Raw genomic sequence first — 20,180 nt, forward strand, 5'->3', positions numbered from 1 at the left:
TGTGGAGCAGCCAGTTATCTATCTGGCTTCGCTGAGGGTCGCATGTGCACACGAGAACCTACAGACCAAGACAGATCCTTTCCTCTCACCCCTGCAGTGCAAACACCCATGTGTTCTGGTGGTGGAAGTTTAAAGATTGAGGGCCTCGGGAGCAAGGTCAGGAGAAGGATGGTGGGCCACTCCTCAATTTCTCAAACCCTCTGTTCCAGTAGCTGCCTCTCCTCAGCCCAGGTGCCCGGGCAGTCCTTTAACATTTGGCTTGCCTGAACAGTAACTGGGGATTTTAAAATGTTTTTTGTTTTCTAGAAATGGAACCTTCTTTATAACAGATAAACCTGTTGCTTTACTTTCAGACATTTGACTTTCAAAAGAGGGAGCTGCCTAAAAGATGAGACATTGGTTGCATTAGACTTGGGGATCGACACCACCTGAAAAGCATAACTAATGTGTTGATTTATCTGTTATTAAACGTAGAACTCCCCTGTGCATCTTACTGTAATAAGTAATATGAAGTGGCTATGGCAAAAAAGTTATTAAAAGGATGCTTTTTTGCCTAGGGAAGTAGAGTTTCCAGGATTATAAAACTCTGAGGCCTGTTTAGAAAACTCCACCTAAAACTCTTAACGCCTTCCAGGTATTGTTTACAATGCCTGGGTTATGCCATTGTTGACAAGCAAGTGGCAACTTGTTTCTGAACAATTGTCTCTTATCAGTTTATGGCATCTCTTTCAAAAAGGCAGCTATCACACATGAGACCATGGATATGGGAGGTGCAGAAAAAAACCTTTAACGTAGCTTCTGGAAAGTAGAGAGTGATTATAACTATGTAGTTTTCACCTGGTTTCCAAGTACCTTCTCTATGAAACCTTCTCCGTCCTTCCTTTCCCCCAGCCTTTCTGGATTAAAGGCAATATTCCATGATACTTTATCACAGTGTTATACTTCTTCCACTAGATTGATAGATCCATTATGTAAATTTCAAAGCATATACTATGATTGTGGCCATCTAAAATGTTAACAGATAAAATTTATTAATAAAATCAGAGGTGATAGTAGACCTCTTTGGATCGTGTACTTTGTGAGGTACATAGCACAAAATATTATTTAGCATTAAAATTTAACACTTTTGCAGGGCAGAGTCTCAAACTCTTGAGTACATTATTTAGAAACTTTCAGTTATTCACGTAGATTGAACAGACATGTTTACATCCAACACTTCCTAAAACCTCACTAAAATAACAATAAAGGAATAAAAAGGCAAACAATTCACAATGAAGAGAATAAAAGAGGAGACAAAAGAAATGTCAGTAAAATTTTAGAAGTTACAAAATAGCTAAGTGGCAGTTGACCTAGCATTTTGGAGAAAGCTGAAAGCAAAGTGCCTGCAGTGGGAAAAGGCAGTAAGCAAATTGATTAGAGCCCTGGAGCTCCAGAAAGGCTCAGGAATCAGAGGTCCTGGGAACCTCTGGAGTCAGGGAAGTGAGCAGGGTGGAAACAGGAAGATTGGTTGAAAGTCTGTATTAAGAGCAGTTAGATTGCTAGGTCCCTCTGTTTACATTGTGCTGTATGATAGCCACCTCTTCTCCACTCCAGCAGAAGATTGGAGACATTGAACGAGAGGCACTCTTGTACCAGATGCAGCTCAGGTGGGGGTGATGAGCCATTCTGAAATGGATGCATTGACACACACATTCCTCTTACTGAACAGTGAACCACTGCCTGTAACTCTCTTCCCTATTCAACTCTGAGAATGCTGGGATCAGGATTTTATCCTAATTGCAGTGGGGTTGGGGAAAATATTGGGAGACTCATCTCTAGGGAAAAGTCAAGAGAAAAGACCTGCTATACCAATGGTTGGGAGTTCAGGTTCCTGTCTGTTCACCCTAGAGAGAAGCCCATAAGGTAATGAGCAGGCCTAAACTACACAAGAGTCTTAAGTAGCTGCGTAGTATACTCTTTGCTTTCAAATAGAGACAGACAGCCAAAGATCACCAGACCTTTGAGGACGGCCTCTAACATGAAAGTCAAAGATCAAAACAAATGGGGTGGTGGGAGAGAAGGAAGAAAAAGCAAAGATGCTCAGAAAAAACAGATAATGCAGAGAGTGGAAGAAAATAGCTAAGAAACAATAATTAATATTCTCTGAGATAAGAGAAGCTATTTCTTTTTTGAAATAGGAATAAGATGACTAAATTAGTGACATTTTAAGAGATACTCTTAAAGATTTAAAATATGACTACAGAAATGAAATGCTCAGTAGAAATGTTTGAAAATGAAGGTAATGTGAAATCTTTCAAAAATAGAACCTAAAGCAAAGAGATGCACAAAGAAAAGAGAAGGGGTAAGAAAGGTCCAACATAGACATAATAGAATTTGCAGGAAGATAAAACAGAGAAGAAGAAGGGGAAGGAAACCATCACAGAAATAGTACAAGAAGAACTATTCCAGAACTGAAAGATATGAGTTTCTAAGAATGAAGGGACTTAACTAGGGTTTGGCAAAATGGATGAAAATAGATTCACACAAAGGCCTGTTTTAGTGAAATTTCAGAAAACTAGGGGGAAAAAGGAGATCCAAAAAGTTTCTAGAGATAAGAAACAAAAGGTCATACACAAAGGCTTGGGAATCAGAAAGACTTTAGATTTTTCGATAACTGTACTAGAAGCTAGAAGACCATGGGACAATGCCTTCAAAGCTGTGGAAATTATTGTCAGCCTGGAATTCCATACTTAGCCAAACCAGAGTCAAGCATGTGGATAGCATACAGTCATTTATCAGACATGCAAGATCTCAAAAAATTTACCTCCTCTTCATCCACACTCAGGAAGTTGTTGGAGGAAATGTTCCACCAAAACAAGAAAGTAAACGAAGAGAAAGGAACAGGTAGGATCTAGGAAACCAAGGGGTATATTGTAGGATAGAAGTGAAGGGAACCCCTCAACCGACAGTTGAGTTGCAGGCTGAGAAGCCAGCCCAGAGTGGAGCATAGAATGCAGACATCAGGTGGAATGTCTCCAAAAGTGAGACAGAGGAGACAGATTAGCTGATGTGTTGTGAACATGTTGGGAGGAGGTGAAGAGTGTTGGAGAGTGTGGAGTTGAGTTAGTAAGATGACTAACTGCTTCTTTTTTATTTTTAACTTCAAGAAAAAGTTCCAAAAGAAGAAAATGCAAGGATAGCACCCTGTGTGGTTTGGTTGCAGGGCTGATATTCAACCAGTATGGCCATACCGATTATTAAGATACTAGAATATTTGTATACTGATTGGTAAATAACTACTACACTGAGTGCCCTCCCTGTTGCCCTGTTACCTCCCTTAGGCCTGGTACCTCCCTCCAGTCCTGTCTCATATTCAACAATTAAAAGGTTAATAATTGGCATGGCAGGGGTTTCCCAGGAACCTACTCATATTTTGGCCTCTGTTTTGATTCACTGGGGTCAGGGTACCAATTAAATATTTTGAATATTGCCTTTACTTAGTTGCAAATACTATTTACATAATCATAATAATGTAAATGTTGATTTAAGTAAAAATTATAAAACTATAGTAGGAGGATACAGGGAAATATGTTCGGGGGAAGGAAGGAGTTGTAGTAGAGTTAAATTCTTATTTGCTATAGTAAGAAATCTAGAGATAATATCCGAATCTGAAAAAAATTAAAGCTGTATAAGCAATTAATTTAGAAATATAGAAAAAACAGCCAAAGGTGCCTTTTAGGGAGTGGAAATTGTGTGTGTGTGGGAGTGGTGTAGGGGATTGCTGTCTTTCATTATATGCTTTAAAGCCAAAAAAATTTTCTAAATTCTGAATGTTTGTTACATTGAGGAAAAAGTTAATTTAAAATAAAACATTATTTCAAAAGGCAAGTTTAGTCTTCTAAACAATTTGATTTTCTTTTCCTCCAGTGGCAGTATGATCACCTCACAGCTACTTATCTTCTACTCCTAGCCAAGAAGGCTCGGGGAAAACCAGTTCGTTTAAGGCTTCTTTCTTCCTGTGGACAAGCCAACTCGACTGCAGTCACAAACATCAAGGTGAATGTCAGAAGCTTTTGTGTGAGTGCCTTCTGCTTTTGCCATGTGCCCACCTTGTTCATAAGTGGATACATGCCAGGGAAGTTAACTTTGCTGGTGTCAGGGGCCCACAAGTAAGACATTTTTATGATTTAAATATTTTTGATGAGGAAAATGGGAAATTCTGAATGTGAACACTAGTATTTTGAATGTCTACATGGCATTAAAAAAAAAAATTTCTCCCTCCCCTTTTTTCCACAAAAGTAGCTCCTGATGTAGAATAATTTTAAGCCACAGATAAGCTAAAGGAAAATAGAATTTACCTGTAAAGCTACTACCACCTATAGATAAAATAGTTTATATTTTATTGTATCTTTCCAGTCTTTTTTTAGTATGCTTGTTTATATAATTTATGTAAATTATAGGACATATTATACTTTATATAACATGAAGTATTTCAGTGAATATTTTGATACTCACTTATATTAAGGGTTTAGGTTGTTTGTTTTGAGCAGCAGCTGTAGCTCATGCAACTCAAATTCCTTGTATGAGTTATAACCGAATTATTTTTTTCTATTTTGTTGTCTTTGTCTCATTTTCCTTTGTCATGAACATTTAGAATGGTGGGGAAGCCTTACATATTTGGAAGCACCATGTCATTCCTAAGTGCTCAAATAAGTGTCTGTTTTCTGTGTGATTCTTTGTATCTCCCATGCCTTAAAATTCCACCTTCCAAATACTTTGCCAGATAGGTGTGGAGCTTTGTAATATAATCTTCCCTCCATTAATTCAAGTTGCAGTTTAAATGGTTTTAACATTAGGAAACTGTACTTTTGTCATTCTCAGAGAGGAGTTGGCCCTCTTCATGGAATCCAGTATAGCAGAAATGATTATGTGTGTGAGGTGATATTTTTTTCTTTAGATCTCAAAACTCTATTTTAAAAAAATGTTCAAATGCCACCTCTTTCATAATCTTTTTTTGAACGCTGAATGCCCCCCCCCCCGCCCCCGCCACCGGCATTTCCTTTAACAACTCAATTTAGACTTCTCTTCAATCATGTGCTGCAGGTATAGTGTGTCTTTTGTCCCTGCCAGACCTAACTTGTCTCCCTTCTCTCCGTAGTTGGTCTTTTGACCAAATTAAGAACCAGAAGTGTTGGTGTAAGGGGCTGTTGTGTAAAGAAATCTCTGAAGTGAGATAATCTTATTGCTGGGTTGTTTTTCTAATCTGTTCTTAGAGAGTTGTACTGGGCTGGTGAATATCCCATGCCCAGGCAGATCTTTTACCCATGGACTCCATGAATCATCCTATCCCTCATCCTGCTCACAGGGCAAACCCTTTAAAGTCTCACACCCAAGTCAATACCTTTGGGTCTCAGAGGACACAAAAACATAAACTTTGCTTCTGATCAAGGTAATTTCAGAAAGATATTAGATACCTCCATACTTAGAATAAACCTCAGCTAAATTTTAAGGTTTATGACACCCTAGTTAAGGTTTAAGACCCTAGTTTAAAAGGTCTTAGACATTTTCCTAAGCCATTAGATTTTCTTATATGTGGACTGGCGTGGTCTCAATTCATCTGCATATGTGAGTCATAGAGTATCCAAGTAGAAATGATCTGGGAAGATATTTACTCTTATCTTCCATCTAATGAGCATTTATTTACCTAATAATTTAATCATTTGGGCATTTATATTATTGAGCCAATTTTTATAGCCAATAAAGAGATATTTTAATGACAAGCAATGAAGTAGAAATCAAATTTTGGGGTTTTTTTCTGGTCTTTATGCAACTCACTAAGGCTTGAAGCAAGCTATATAGTCTCTTTGTGCTATTCTCCTCCTTGATAGAATCACTGTTTTTTCTCTGGAGTGTTGTTTATAAGAAAGTAAGTAATTCTGAACTGTTAATCAATAGATGCCACTTTCAGTGAAACAATAATACAATCTGATCTGAGAATCACAAAAGACCATGTATCATCAACATCATTAGCATTTTCAGGCCCCGTGCTAGCTCTTGGGAAACAAATCTGTATAAAGGGTAGTGTTTGCTGTCTAATAGTTAAGTTGAGGCAAGATATACGTATAGATAATACTACATCGTAGTAGGTGGCGGGTGCCAGCTAAGCGCTAGAGGTGTGCAGTAGGGGCTTTAGAGGGTGAGAGTGGTCACCATGGGTGATCTGAACTGGATCCATATTTAAGTTTAGAAAAATGCAAAAGAAGGAGCACAGAATTCAGGGCAAGATAAATGGAATTAGCAAAAACTCAGGCACCTAAATGTGCTCGATGTATTCTTTTGACAGTGACTAGACTTGTTTGGTTAAAATAAAGAGTTCAAGGGGGAAAAGTAAAAGAGGAAGAGAGTGAATGGGTGATCTGGAAGGGTAGCTGAGAGCTACATTGTAGGGAACCTTGAAATGCCAGGTCAGAGGGTTACACTTTATGCTGTAAGTAATGGGAAACTGGGTTTTTGAGCAAGACATGACATGTCACCAACATGACTGATTTTCAAAGTTCATCCAGTTGTATATAGGATTGTTCAGTCAGGGATGTTTATGTGCTTTTATTCTCTACTGCAGTACCCTGACAGCCTTCATTCATATGACACTGTGCTTTTCCCTGCTGGGCATAGACTTAGCTTTAGTATTTTTCTCAGCCTAGCACTCAATGTGGCTAGTTCTAGTTGATGGTAATTGACAACCCTGGAGAACTCTGTCACCCCTGGTTGAGAGGGTGGGAAGATTGGTGGCAGGGACCATATTGTCCAGTTGAATAGTTCAGGTATGAGAAGATTTGTCCTTGAATCAGAAGATTAGAAAAGAAAGGATGGAATATAAGAAATTCAAGTACAGTTGCTTGGCCAGGCTAACTAGATATTGAAGGAAAGGAAAGGAGTGAAAAATAAAAAATCCAACTATACTCCATAGTCTTAGAATTTAGGGTATATCTAGTGTACTCCTAGTGTTTTGAGGGGGAAGAGTGAAGGAAAATAAATGACTGGTGGTATTATTAGCATAGGACCCCGAATAGCCTGTCTCCAGGAGATCTTTCATAAGTCTAATTTATTCCTAATAGAAATTGCAAGCTACTCAGTATGTTCTTGCAACCAAGAAACCTGTATTTCAGAGTCCCTTCCATCTTCTACTTTGTCAGAGAGCTTCTTATTTATAGATTTGCAAAAGAGTTATTTGTCTGGTGTTATAGTGATTATCTGATAATGATACGCTAAGTAGATTGCCATATAACATAAGAATGTTCCAAGGCGTCTTGTTTGAGAGTCAGAGATTCTCCTATCTAATAATTAGAATTAAAATTTTTTGACTTCCTGTTTTGGGTGGTGATCTCCTTCAGTCTACTGTCTCTCATTTGTTTCTGCTTCGAGGACCTTGCCCTGTGCCTGCAATATACTCTTTTAAAATTGAATCATGGTGGTGGTGTTTCTGAGTTCTTCTATTTTTGAATAGTCAAAGAATCTGAGTCTAGAAGATGTGATCGCCAGTGATGAAAATTATGTGGCTGGATTAATAGACTATGAATGGTGTGAAGACATTTCATCAACAGGTGTGGCTACTCCACAAACACCACAGGTTGGTTATTTTTATTACTGTTTAAAGTAGAATGTGTTATCTCAATTATAAAAAATATCTAGGCTCTAACATAAGATCTAGTTTGTGCTTGCAAATTTAATGAATTCCTAAGCCATTGAAAATATTAATGGGAGATTGTTGGAATATAAATGAAAGGGAAGCCAATTATTTCCAAGTTGAAGAAAGCCAAGATTCCATTTTGGAGCACTTCACTGCTTTATTTTCCTTCCTTTCCCTCCCCTCCTCTTTAAAAAATGAGGTATAATTTACATGTCCCTGTTGCTCCACAAACTTATCAATACTTGATATTTTTTGTTGTTTAATATTTTCTAATCTGGCGAGTGTAAAGTGATATCTCACTGTGGTTTTAATTTGTACTTTTCTGATTATTTATGTATCTTTTCATATATTAATCAGCCAATGGTTTTTCCTGTTTTATGAAATGGCTTTTTTGGTGTCTTTTGCCTATTTTTCTGTTGGATTGTTTCTTTTTTCTTGGTGGTATTGAGGAAGTTCTTAATTTAATTTTAATTCTAATCCTTTGTTGGTTGTGTGTTGCAGGTATATTGTCTGAGTTTGTCACTTGTCTTTTTACTTTGATGGCAGAAGTCATTAATTTTAATGTTACGAGTTGTCAGTATTTTCCTTTATGGTTTATAATTTTTGTGTATTTTAAAAGAAATCATTCTACAGAAGGCATAAATGCATTCACATATATTGCTTCTAAAAGTTTTAAAGCTTTTCCTTTCACATTAAGTCTTTAGTCTGTGGAGAATTAATTCTCTTGTATGGTATGAGGTAGGGAATCAATTGTTCCCTCTTACAATCAGTTGCGCCAGCACCATTGACAAGTCCAGTCTTTCTGCACTGATCTACAATGGCACTTCTATCATATATCAAGTTGTTATATAAGTGTGTCTGCTTCTGAGAAATATTTTGTTTTATTGGTATATTTGTACGAATACCATATGTTTTATTTCTTTAGTTTTATAATATTTCTTTTATCTGGTTGGCCAATTTGCTCCCATCTTCTTCTTCTTTAAGAATGTCTATTCTTGCTCCTTTGCATTTCCATATACATTTTAGAATCATTTTGATAAATTTTACATTTAAAAATTGAAGTTACATTGACTCTAAGATTCAACTTGCGAAAAATTGAGGTCTGTATCCTCAAATCCCCCTATCTGTAAACACAGAATACCTCTCTATTTATTAGGTTTTAGTTAATTGCTTTCAATAAAATTTTATAAATTTCTCTAAAATGATCTTACATATCTTTTACTAGATTTATTCCTGAGTACTTTTGTTTTTTTATTGCTATTGGGAATGGTAGGATTTTAAAATCACATTTTTAAACTGTCTGATACTGGTGTAAAGATATGAAACTGATTTTTGTGTATTGATCTTATATTCAACAACTTTCCTAAACTCTTTTAAATTCTTATAGTTTGTATATTCTTTTGAGTGTTGTAGAAAATTATATCATCTATGGATGACAGTTTTGTTACTTCCTTTCCAGCTCTCATGCCTTTAATATCTTTTTATTACTACACTTAGTAGTCCTAGCAGTATAGTAAGCATTCTTCTGTTCTTCCCAATTGTAGAATGATGCTTCTAATATTTTATCATTCAATATGATGTTTGTTCTCTCTTTTTCCCTCCGCTTTCCTCTTCCCCTTCCCTGTTCTCCTTTCCCTTATCCTTCTTTTCCCTCTCTCCCCTCTGTGCCCCCCTACCCCATATTTTTCAGATTAAGACCTTTTTTTCATCTAGTCCTGGTTTGCTAAGATTTGTTTAAAAATTATGAATCTCTGTTGCAGAAAAACGGTTAGATAGAATTCATCTATTGAGATAATCATCTGGTTTTCTTCTTTCCATTTGTTTTTTTTTTTTTTTTTTAATGTCTGAAACATTTATATTAACATATTTCCATACATATTTCCATACAAATACAAATATACGATTTTTAGAAATTTCATGTAATGTCTGAAACATTTATATTAACATATTTCCATACAAATAACCCAATGAAAGTTTAGTATTAGTTGTTTTGTTTGTTTTTTTATACTGCAGGTTCTTATTAGGCATCAGTTTCATACACATCAGTGTATACATGTCAATCCCAATTGCCCAATCCAGCACACCACCATCCCCACCTCACCGCAGTTTTCCCCCCTTGGTGTCCATATGACCATTCTCTACATTTGTGTCTCAACTTCTGCCCTGCAAACTGGCTCATCTGTACCATTTTTCTAGGTTCCGCATACATGCATTAATATACGATATTTGTTTTTCTCTTTCTGACTTACTTCACTCTGTATGACAGTCTCTAGATCCATCCATGTCTCAACAAATGACTCAATTTCGTTCCTTTTTATGGCTGAGTAATATTCCATTGTATATATGTACCACAACTTCTTTATCCATTCGTCTGTTGATGGGCATTTAGGTTGCTTCCATGACCTGGCTATTGTAAATAGTGCTGCAATGAACATTCGGGTGCATGTGTCTTTTTGAATTACGGTTTTCTCTGGGTATATGCCCAGTAGTGGGATTGCTGGGTCATATGGTAATTCTATTTTTAGTTTTTTAAGGAACCTCCATACTGTTCTCCATAGTGGCTGTATCAATTTACATTCCCACCAACAGTGCAAGAGGGTTCCCTTTTCTCCACACCCTCTCCAGCATGTGTTGTTTGTAGATTTTCTGATGATGCCCATTCTAACAGGAGTGAGGTGATACCTCATTGTAGTTTTGATTTGCATTTCTCTAATAATTAGTGATGTTGAGCATCTTTTCATGTGCTTCGTGGCCATCTGTATGTCTTCTTTGGAGAAATGTCTATTTAGGTCTTCTGCCCATTTTTGGATTGGGGTGTTTGTTTCTTTGATATTGAGCTGAATGAGCTGTTTATATATTTTGGAGATTAATCCTTTGTCCGTTGATTCATTTGCAAATATTTTCTCCCATTCTGAGGGTTGTCTTTTCGTCTTGTTTATGGTTTCCTTTGCTGTGCAAAAGCTTTGAAGTTTCATTAGGTCCCATTTGTTTATTTTTGTTTTTATTTCCATTACTCTAGGAGGTGGATCAAAGAAGATCTTGCTGTGATTTATGTCAAAGAGTGTTCTTCCTATGTTTTCCTCTAAGAGTTTTATAGTGTCCAGTCTTATATTTAGGTCTCTAATCCATTTTGAGTTTATTTTTGTGTATGGTGTTAGGGAGTATTCTAATTTCATTCTTTACATGTAGCTGTCCAGTTTTCCCAGCACCACTTATTGAAGAGACTGTCTTTTCTCCATTGTATATCTTTGCCTCCTTTGTCATAGATTAGTTGACCATAGGTGCGTGGGTTAATCTCTGGGCTTTCTATCTTGTTCCATTGATCTATGTTTCTGTTTTTGTGCCAGTACCATACTGTCTTGATTACTGTAGCTTTGTAGTATAGTCTGAAGTCTGGGAGTCTGATTCCTCCAGCTCCATTTTTTTCCCTCAAGACTGCTTTGGCTATTCGGGGTCTTTTGTGTCTCCATACAAATTTTAAGATGATTTGTTCTAGCTCCGTAAAAAATGCCATTGGTAATTTGATAGGGATTGCATTGAATCTGTAGATTGCTTTGGGTAGTATAGTCATTTTCACAATGTTGATTCTTCCAATCCAAGAACATGGTATATCTCTCCATCTGTTGGTATCATCTTTAATTTCTTTCATCAGTGTCTTATAGTTTTCTGCATACAGGTCTTTCGTCTCCCTAGGTAGGTTTATTCCTAGGTATTTTATTCTTTTTGTTGCAATGGTAAATGGGAGTGTTTCCATAATTTCTCTTTCAGATTTTTCATCATTAGTGTATAGGAATGCAAGAGATTTCTGTGCATTAATTTTGTATCCTGCAACTTTACCATATTCATTAATCAGCTCTAGCAGTTTTCTGGTGGCAGTTTTAGGATTCTCTATGTATAGTATCATGTCATCCGCAAACAGTGACAGTTTTACTTCTTCTTTTCCAATTTGTATTCCTTTTATTTCTTTTTCTTCTCTGATTGCCGTGGCTAGGACTTCCAGAACTATGTTGAATAATAGTGGTGAGAGTGGACATCCTTGTCTCGTTCCTGATCTTAGAGGAAATACTTTCAGTTTTTCACCATTGAGAATGATGTTTGCTGTGGGTTTGTCATATATGGCCTTTATTATGTTGAGGTAGGTTCCCTCTATGCCCACTTTCTGGAGAGTTTTTATCAGAAATGGGTGTTGAATTTTGTCAAAAGCTTTTTCTGCATCTATTGAGATGATCATATGGTTTTTATTCTTCAATTTGTTAATATGGTGTATCACATTGATTGATTTGCGTATATTGAAGAATCCTTGCATCCCTGGGATAAATCCCACTTGATCGTGGTGTATGATCCTTTTAATGTGTTGCTGGATTCTGTTTGCTAGTATTTTGTTGAGGATTTTTGCATCTATATTCATCAGTGATATTGGTCTGTAATTTTCTTTTTTTGTAGTGTCTTTGTCTGGTTTTGGTATCAGGGTGATGGTGGCCTCATAGAATGAGTTTGGGAGTGTTCCTTCCTCTGCAATTTTTTGGAAGAGTTTGAGAAGGATGGGTGTTAGCTCTTCTCTAAATGTTTGATAGAATTCACCTGTGAAGCCATCTGGTCCTGGACTTTTGTTTGTTGGAAGATTTTTAATCACAGTTTCAATTTCATTACTTGTGATTGGTCTGTTCATATTTTCTGTTTCTTCCTGATTCAGTCTGGGAAGGTTATACCTTTCTAAGAATTTGTCCATTTCTTCCAGGTTGTCCATTTTATTGGCATAAAGTTGCTTGTAGTAGTCTCTTAGGATGCTTTGTATTTCTGTGGTGTCTGTTGTAACTTCTCCTTTTTCATTTCTGATTTTATTGATTTGAGTCCTCTCCCTCTTTTTCTTGATGAGTCTGGCTAATGGCTTATCAATTTTGTTTATCTTCTCAAAGAACCAACTTTTAGTTTTATTGATCTTTGCTATTGTTTTCTTTGTTTCTATTTCATTTATTTCTGCTCTGATCTTTATGATTTCTTTCCTTCTGCTAACTTTGGGTTTTGTTTGTTCTTCTTTCTCTAGTTTCTTTAGGTGTAAGGTTAGATTGTTTACTTGAGATTTTTCTTGTTTCTTTAGGTAGGCTTGTATAGCTATAAACTTCCCTCTTAGAACCGCTTTTGCTGCATCCCATAGGTTTTGGGTCGTCGTGTTTTCATTGTCATTTGTCTCTAGGTATTTTTTGATTTCCTCTTTGATTTCTTCAGTGATCTCTTGGTTATTTAGTAACGTATTGTTTAGCCTCCATGTGTTTGTCCTTTTTACGTTTTTTTTCCCTGTAATTCATTTCTAATCTCATAGCGTTGTGGTCAGAAAAGATGCTTGATATGATTTCAATTTTCTTAAATTTACTGAGGCTTGATTTGTGACCCAAGATGTGATCTATCCTGGAGAATGTTCCGTGCGCACTTGAGAAGAACGTGTAATCTGCTGTTTTTGGATGGAATGTCCTATATATATCAATTAAATCTATCTGGTCTATTGTGTCATTTAAAGCTTCTGTTTCCTTATTTATTTTCATTTTGGATGATCTGTCCATTGGTGTAAGTGAGGTGTTAAAGTCCCCCACTATTATTGTGTTACTGTCGATTTCCTCTTTTAGAGCTGTTAGCAGTTGCCTTATGTATTGAGGTGCTCCTATGTTGGGTGCATATATATTTATAATTGTTATATCTTCTTCTTGGATTGATCCCTGGATCATTATGTAGTGTCCTTCCTTGTCTCTTGTAACATTCTTTATTTTAAAGTCTATTTTATCTGATATGAGTATAGCTACTCCAGCTTTCTTTTGATTTCCATTTGCATGGAATATCTTTTTCCATCCCCTCACTTTCAGTCTGTATGTGTCCCTAGGTCTAAAGTGGGTCTCTTGTAGACAGCATATATATGGGTCTTGTTTTTGTATCCATTCAGCCAGTCTATGTCTTTTGGTTGGGGCATTTAATCCATTCACGTTTAAGGTAATTATCGATATGTATGTTCCTATGACCATTTTCTTAATTGTTTTGGGTTTGTCTTTGTAGGTCCTTGTCTTCTCTTGTGTTTCCCACTTAGAGAAGTTCCTTTAGCATTTGTTGTAGAGCTGGTTTGGTGGTGCTGAATTCTCTTAGCTTTTGCTTGTCTGCAAAGCTTTTGATTTCTCCATCAAATCTAAATGAGATCCTTGCCGGGTAGAGTAATCTTGGTTGTAGGTTCTTCCCTTTCATCACTTTAAGTATATCATGCCACTCCCTTCTGGCTTGCAGAGTTTCTGCTGAGAAATCAGCTGTTAACCTTATGGGAGTTCCTTTGTATGTTATTTGTCGTTTTTCCCTTGCTGCTTTCAATAATTTTTCTTTGTCTTTAATTTTTGCCACTTTGATTACTATGTGTCTCGGCGTGTTTCTCCTTGGGTTTATTCTGTATGGGACTCTCTGCGCTTCCTGGACTTGGGTGGCTATTTCCTTTCCCATGTTAGGGAAGTTTTCGACTATAATCTCTTCAAATATTTTCTCTGGTCCTTTCTCTCTCTCTTCTCCTTCTGGGACCCCTATAATGCGAATGTTGTTGCGTTTAATGTTGTCCCAGAGGTCTCTTAGGCTGTCTTCATTTCTTTTCATTCTTTTTTCTTTAGTCTGTTCCGCAGCAGTGAATTCCACCATTCTGTCTTCCAGGTCACTTATCCGTTCTTCTGCCTCAGTTATTCTGCTATTGATTCCTTCTAGTGTAGTTTTCATTTCAGTTATTGTATTGGTGATCTCTGTTTGTTTGTTCTTTAATTCTTCTAGGTCTTTGTTAATCATTTCTTGCATCTTCTCAATCTTTGCCTCCATTCTTATTCCGAGGTCCTGGATCATCTTCACTATCATTATTCTGAATTCTTTTTCTGGAAGGTTGCCTATCTCCACTTCATTTAGTTGTTTTTCTGGGGTTTTTTCTTGTTCCTTCATCTGGTGCATAGCCCTCTGCCTTTTCATCTTCTCTATCTTTCTGTAACTGTGGTTTTTGGTCCACAGGCTGCAGGATCGTAGTTTTTCTTGCTTCTGTTGTCTGCCCTCTGGTGGTTGAGGCTATCTAAGAGGCTTGATGGGAGGCTCTGGTGGTGGGTAGAGCTGACTGTTGCTGTGGCGGTCAGAGCTCAGTAAAACCTTAATCCACTTGACTGTTGATGGGTGGGGCTGGGTTCCCTCCCTGTTGCTGTGGCGGTCAGAGCTCAGTAAAACCTTAATCCACTTGACTGTTGATGGGTGGGGCTGGGTTCCCTCCCTGTTGGTTGTTTTGCCTGAGGCAACCCAACACTGGAGCCTACCGGTGCTCTTTGGTGGGGTCAATGGCAGACTCTGGGAGGGCTCACGCCAAGGAGAACTTCCCAGAGCCTCTGCTGCCAGTGTCCTTATCCCCACGGTGAAACAGAGCCACCACTCGCCTCTGCAGGAGACACCCCAACACCAGCAGGTAGGTCCGGTTCAGTCTCCCCCAGGGTCACTGCTCCTTCCCCTGGGTCCCGATGCACACATTACTTTGTGTGTGCCCTCCAAGAGTGGGGTCTCTGTTTCCCCCAGTCCTGTCAAAGTCCTGCAATCAATTCCCTCTAGGCTTCAAAGTCTGATTCTCTAGGAATTCCTCCTCCCGTTGCCGGACCCCCAGGTTGGGAAGCCTGACGTGGGGCTCAGAACCTTCACTCCAGTGGGTGGAATTCTGTGGTATAAGTGTTCGCCAGCCTGTGAGTCACCCACCCAGCAGTTATGGGATTTGATTTTACTCTGATTGCGCCCCTCCTACCGTCTCACTGTGGTTTCTCCTCTGTCCTTGGACGCGGGGTATCCTCCTTGGTGAAGTCCAGGGTCTTCCTGTCAATGATTGTCCAGCAGCCAGTGGTGATTCTGGTGCTCTCGCAAGAGGGAGTGAGAGCACGTCCTTCTACTCCGCCATCTTGGTTAATCTCTCTCCATTTGTTGATGTAATATATGTTATATTAATAGATTTGATGTTAAACCAATCTTGCATTCTTTAGATAAGCCCAGTTTGTCATGATGTATTACTATCTTTTTTATACATTGCTGGGTTTAGTTTACTAACATTTTGTTTAGGTTTTTTGCTTCTATGTTCTTAAATAAGATTGGCCTATTCTTTCTTATATGATTTTTTTTCTTTTGAAAACTTTAATTTTATTATTATTGATACATAAGTAATACATAGATACATTCATCTTGTAAAAAATTCAAACAATATGGAACTGCTGAATAAAGAGTGAAAGGCTTTCTTCTCCTCTTCTTGCATCCCATCCCATCTTATATTAATCGTATCTGATTGGCATTAAGATTGCCCATCCCATCTTATATTAATCGTATCTGATTGACATTAAGATTATAACTAGTCTTTGAAAATGACTTGGGACATATTCTTTCTTTTTTATTCTCTGGAATGGTTTTTAAGAGCTATTAATTATATTTTCCTTGAATGTATGATAGAACTTATTCTGTAACTATCTGGGCCTGGAATGTTTCTGTGAGAAGCTAGTCAACTACTGATTCAATTTCTTTTGTATTTATAGGACTACACAGTATTTCAATTTCTTTTCGTCAGTTTGGTAAATTTTGTATTTCTAGTGTCCATTTCATACAAGTTTTAAAATGTTTTGGCATAAAATCAACAGGAGGATATTATGATCTTGCTAGTATCTGTAGTATCTGTGTTTATGTCCCCCTTTTCATTGCTGAAGTGTATTTGTTTATTGCAACTCTTTCATTTTTTGGATCAGTCTTACCAGAGTTTTGTCAATTTTATTAGTCTTTTCAAAGAACCAACTTCTGGCCTTATTGATTCTATTATATTTTAGTTTCCATTTTGTTATTTTCTGCCTTTATTTTTCTATTAGACCAATCTTATTAAATTCTGTTGTTAAATCTTCTACGTCATACTAATATTTTGTCTGCTTGACCCATAAATTTATCTGCTTGAGGGTGGGATATGTTAAAAATCTTCTAATGGGATGGTAGTTTGTCATTTTCTTCTTGTAGTTCTGTTTTTGCTTCATATATGTATGTACGAAGCTATATAATTAGCATACAAGTTTAGAATTTTTATTCTGGTGAATTGAACCTTTTATCATTTATAGTGATCCTCTTTATTACTAGTTATGTGTTTCTCCTTGAAGTCTATTTGTTTCTCTGATATTAAGATAGCTATATTGATTTTTTTGGTTGTTATTTGCTTGGTTTATATTTTTTTATCTTTTTATTTTCAACCTTTCATGCCCTTATATTTTAGGTATCTCTTTTTTTTTTTTAAGATTTTAAATGACTTTTTTGAAGTATAGTTGATTTACAATGTTATGTTAATTTCTGCTGTACAGCAAAGTGATTCAGTTATACATACACACATTCTTTTTCAGATTCTTTTCCATTATGGTTTATCACAGGATATTGAATATAGTTCCCTTTGCTATACAGTAGGACCTTGTTGTTTATCCATTCTATATATAATAGTTTACATCTGCTAATCCCAAACTCCCAATCCATCCCTCCTCCACTCCCCCTAGGTATATCTCTTAAAAAACAACATATAGCTAGATTTGGTATGCAAACTGAAAATCTTTGTCTTTCAAGTGAGAGCTTACCAAATTTACATTTATTTTGGTTACTAATGTTCTTATTGTGTATCTGCCGTCTTATTTTGTGCTTTCTATTTGTCCCACTTTTTCTATATTTTTTTCCTATATTTCTTGTTTCTTATGTCAATTTTTCCCTTCATTCCATTGGTTTCTATTTTAATATTTACTCTAATCTTTTAACATGCTATTTAACTTAACCAAATAAAAAGTTAATCTGTATCTTTACTTTTCTTCTAAACATATGAAATCCTTAGAACACTAATCTCTGATCACCCTCTCTTAGATTACTAAATACTGTTGATATGTCAGTATTTTAGCTATCTATTTTTTTTAGTTTTTCGTTTTGAAATCTTTATGTATTCACAGAAAGTTACAAAAGTAGTAAACGGAGGTCTCTTGGACCTTTCACTCATTTTTCACCACTAGTTACATCTTTTTTTTTTGAAAAATGTATTTTATTTATTTGTTTATTTTTTGGCTGCGTTGGGTCTTCATTGCTGTGCATGGGCTTTCTCTAATTGAGGTGAGCGGGGGCTATTCTTTGTTGCAGTGCACAGGCTTCTCATCACGGTGGCTTCTCTTGTTGCAGAGCACAGGCTCTAGGCGCGTGGGCTTCAGTAGTTGTGGTACGTGGGCTCAGTAGTTGTGGCTCGCGGGTTCTAGAGCACAGGCTCAGTAATTGTGGTGCGTGGGCTTAGTTGCTCCGCAGCATGTGGGATCTTCCTGGACCAGGGCTCGAACCCGTGTGCCCTGCATTGGCAGGCGGATTCTTAACCACTGAGCCACCAGGGAAGCCCCAATAGTTACATCTTGCATAACTGTGGTACAATTTTTTTCAGCTCTATACATTTTTAACTTCATAAATTGCATATTATTTTTAGAATGTATACTATCAGTATTTATTTGATTGACTCACATTTTCTTTTGTTTACTTACCCTTCTTATCTCTCAAACCTTCATTCTAAAATTATTTTTCTTCTTCCTGGAGTACATCCTTTAAAAATTCCTTTAGTGGAAGTCACAGTTGATGGCAAACACTCTTTCTAAATTGGCTAAAATTGTCTTTATTTCACTTTCATTTTTGGAATGTAGTTTCCTTGTGTATTGATTTCTAGTTTATCAGTTATTTTACACTCTGCAGTTTGAAGATATTATTCCACTCTCTTCTTGCTTCTGTTGTTACCATTGAGAAATCTCTGTCAGTCAGGTTCCTTTCTAGTTAGTCTTCTCCCTGGCTCTTTTTAGGGTTTTCTCTTTGTTTTTGGTGTTCTGCAGTCTCATTGTTAGGGTTACTGTCTCTGTGGGTAGTGTCCTCTAGAGTTGTACAGCCTAGTAAATACAGATATGGATTTCTTTTTATTTATCTTGTTTATGATTCATTGTGTTTCCTGTATTTGAGGATTTGTATCTTTAATCAATTTTGGAAAATTCCTTGAATAATTGCTGCTTTTTCATCGTCTTTATTATCTATCTCTGGAACTTAGAATAGGCATATGTTAGACCATCAAATTTCATTTTCCATTTATTTTAAACTCTCTTTCATATATCCCATATCTTTCTCTCTGGACTTCATTCTAGATCATTTCAGATTTATTTCACATTCACGTTCTTTTTTTCATTTCTATCTAATCTGTTATTTGACATGTCTATTGAATTTTTCATTTTTATCATTATGTTTTTTATTTCTAGAGATTTTTATTCTTTTTCAAAACTGCTTTAATATTCCTCTTTTCATGTTTTCAATTTCTTTTATTATTTTAAACATATGAACATATTTATATTCTCTACTCGGTAATTTCAATATCTGACATCTTTATGGGTCTGATCCTTTTGTTAATTTTTTTCTGCTGACTTTTGCTCATGGTGTTTGTATCTTTTGGCTTTTTTTTTTTTTTTTTAATAGGCTCATTTTTCTTGGAACTCTGTGCGAATGCTTCGAAGCTTGGATTAAGGGTCGAGGTCTTGGGTTGTGTTGGATTGAAGCTTTTCTTTCAGCTAGGAATTGTGTTTGCTTCTGTCACGTCACATTCCTGGAACACAACCAGTTTAGGACTAGGACTACTTTAAATCAAATTCTAGGCTTGAAATTTCTGGAGATCATGCAGGTAGTATGAATTTGGGCTCCAAACCTGTGTGAAGACTGTCCTGTGGCTACTTAAAAGTTATTAAAGGAAACTCTCTTTTCTCCTCCAGAGCCATGGCCAGGACAGACACGTTTTCTTGCCAAGTCCTTTGCAGGGCAGGTTTATATTTAATTCACCGTTTCATTTTAGTTATAGCCCCTCCTGGCTTTACATGGGAGCTTTGGCTCTAATTTAGCACCATGCGTGGGTCTAATCTACTCCTACTGTAGATTATACTAGAGAGTAGGTAGATGCCCTTAGGGCAGCGGACAGTTTCAGCCTTGATTACATCTCTGAATTCCTGCTCCTGTTTTTAGTTTGGCCTCTGAGGATTTTCCTATCTTTTTTGCAAGCTCGACCATAAATTTAAAAGGATTAAAATATATTTTCTATCCAACATTTCTGTTAGAGTATTTTAACATGGTTTTTCTGAGCCGGTCATTGACTAAAGTTTTATTTCTTGTTACATATTAGAGACAAACTGGCAGTCTAGGTATGGGAAGCAATTCTTAGGGATTTATATGTGCCCATCCTCAATTGCCTAGAATCTGGGTATGTTTGATTAAATACGGCCCGAAACATGTTGAAAATTACCTGTCAATAGAACAGCCTAAAGTGATCTACATGTACTAAAGAGAACTGAATATACATTTTCAAATTTCCTGGTATTGCCCATAATATCCTTTTGATAGTGTTTCATTTTAATAAAAATGGTGCAAGGTAATTTGCAAATGATTAAGGCATGTTGTAAAGAAATTGACTTTTCTTCTTCAGTGTGCT

General features: G+C 36.7%; 1 protein-coding gene across 7 annotated transcripts in view; it reads left to right on the forward strand.

The window, feature by feature from the left end:
- MELK (maternal embryonic leucine zipper kinase) overlaps nucleotides 1–20,180 on the forward strand; it is a 90,744-nt gene that overhangs the window by 59,999 nt on the left and 10,565 nt on the right. For all 7 annotated transcript variants that reach the window (XM_036855650.1, XM_036855656.1, XM_036855654.1 and 4 more), the window contains 2 exons: nucleotides 3,907–4,035; nucleotides 7,484–7,606. In XM_036855650.1, the coding sequence (XP_036711545.1) occupies nucleotides 3,907–4,035; nucleotides 7,484–7,606 (252 nt within the window). The remainder of the gene's footprint in view (nucleotides 1–3,906; nucleotides 4,036–7,483; nucleotides 7,607–20,180) is intronic.

This window comes from Balaenoptera musculus, chromosome 6 (assembly GCF_009873245.2).
Source record: "Balaenoptera musculus isolate JJ_BM4_2016_0621 chromosome 6, mBalMus1.pri.v3, whole genome shotgun sequence".
NCBI lineage: Eukaryota > Metazoa > Chordata > Mammalia > Artiodactyla > Balaenopteridae > Balaenoptera > Balaenoptera musculus.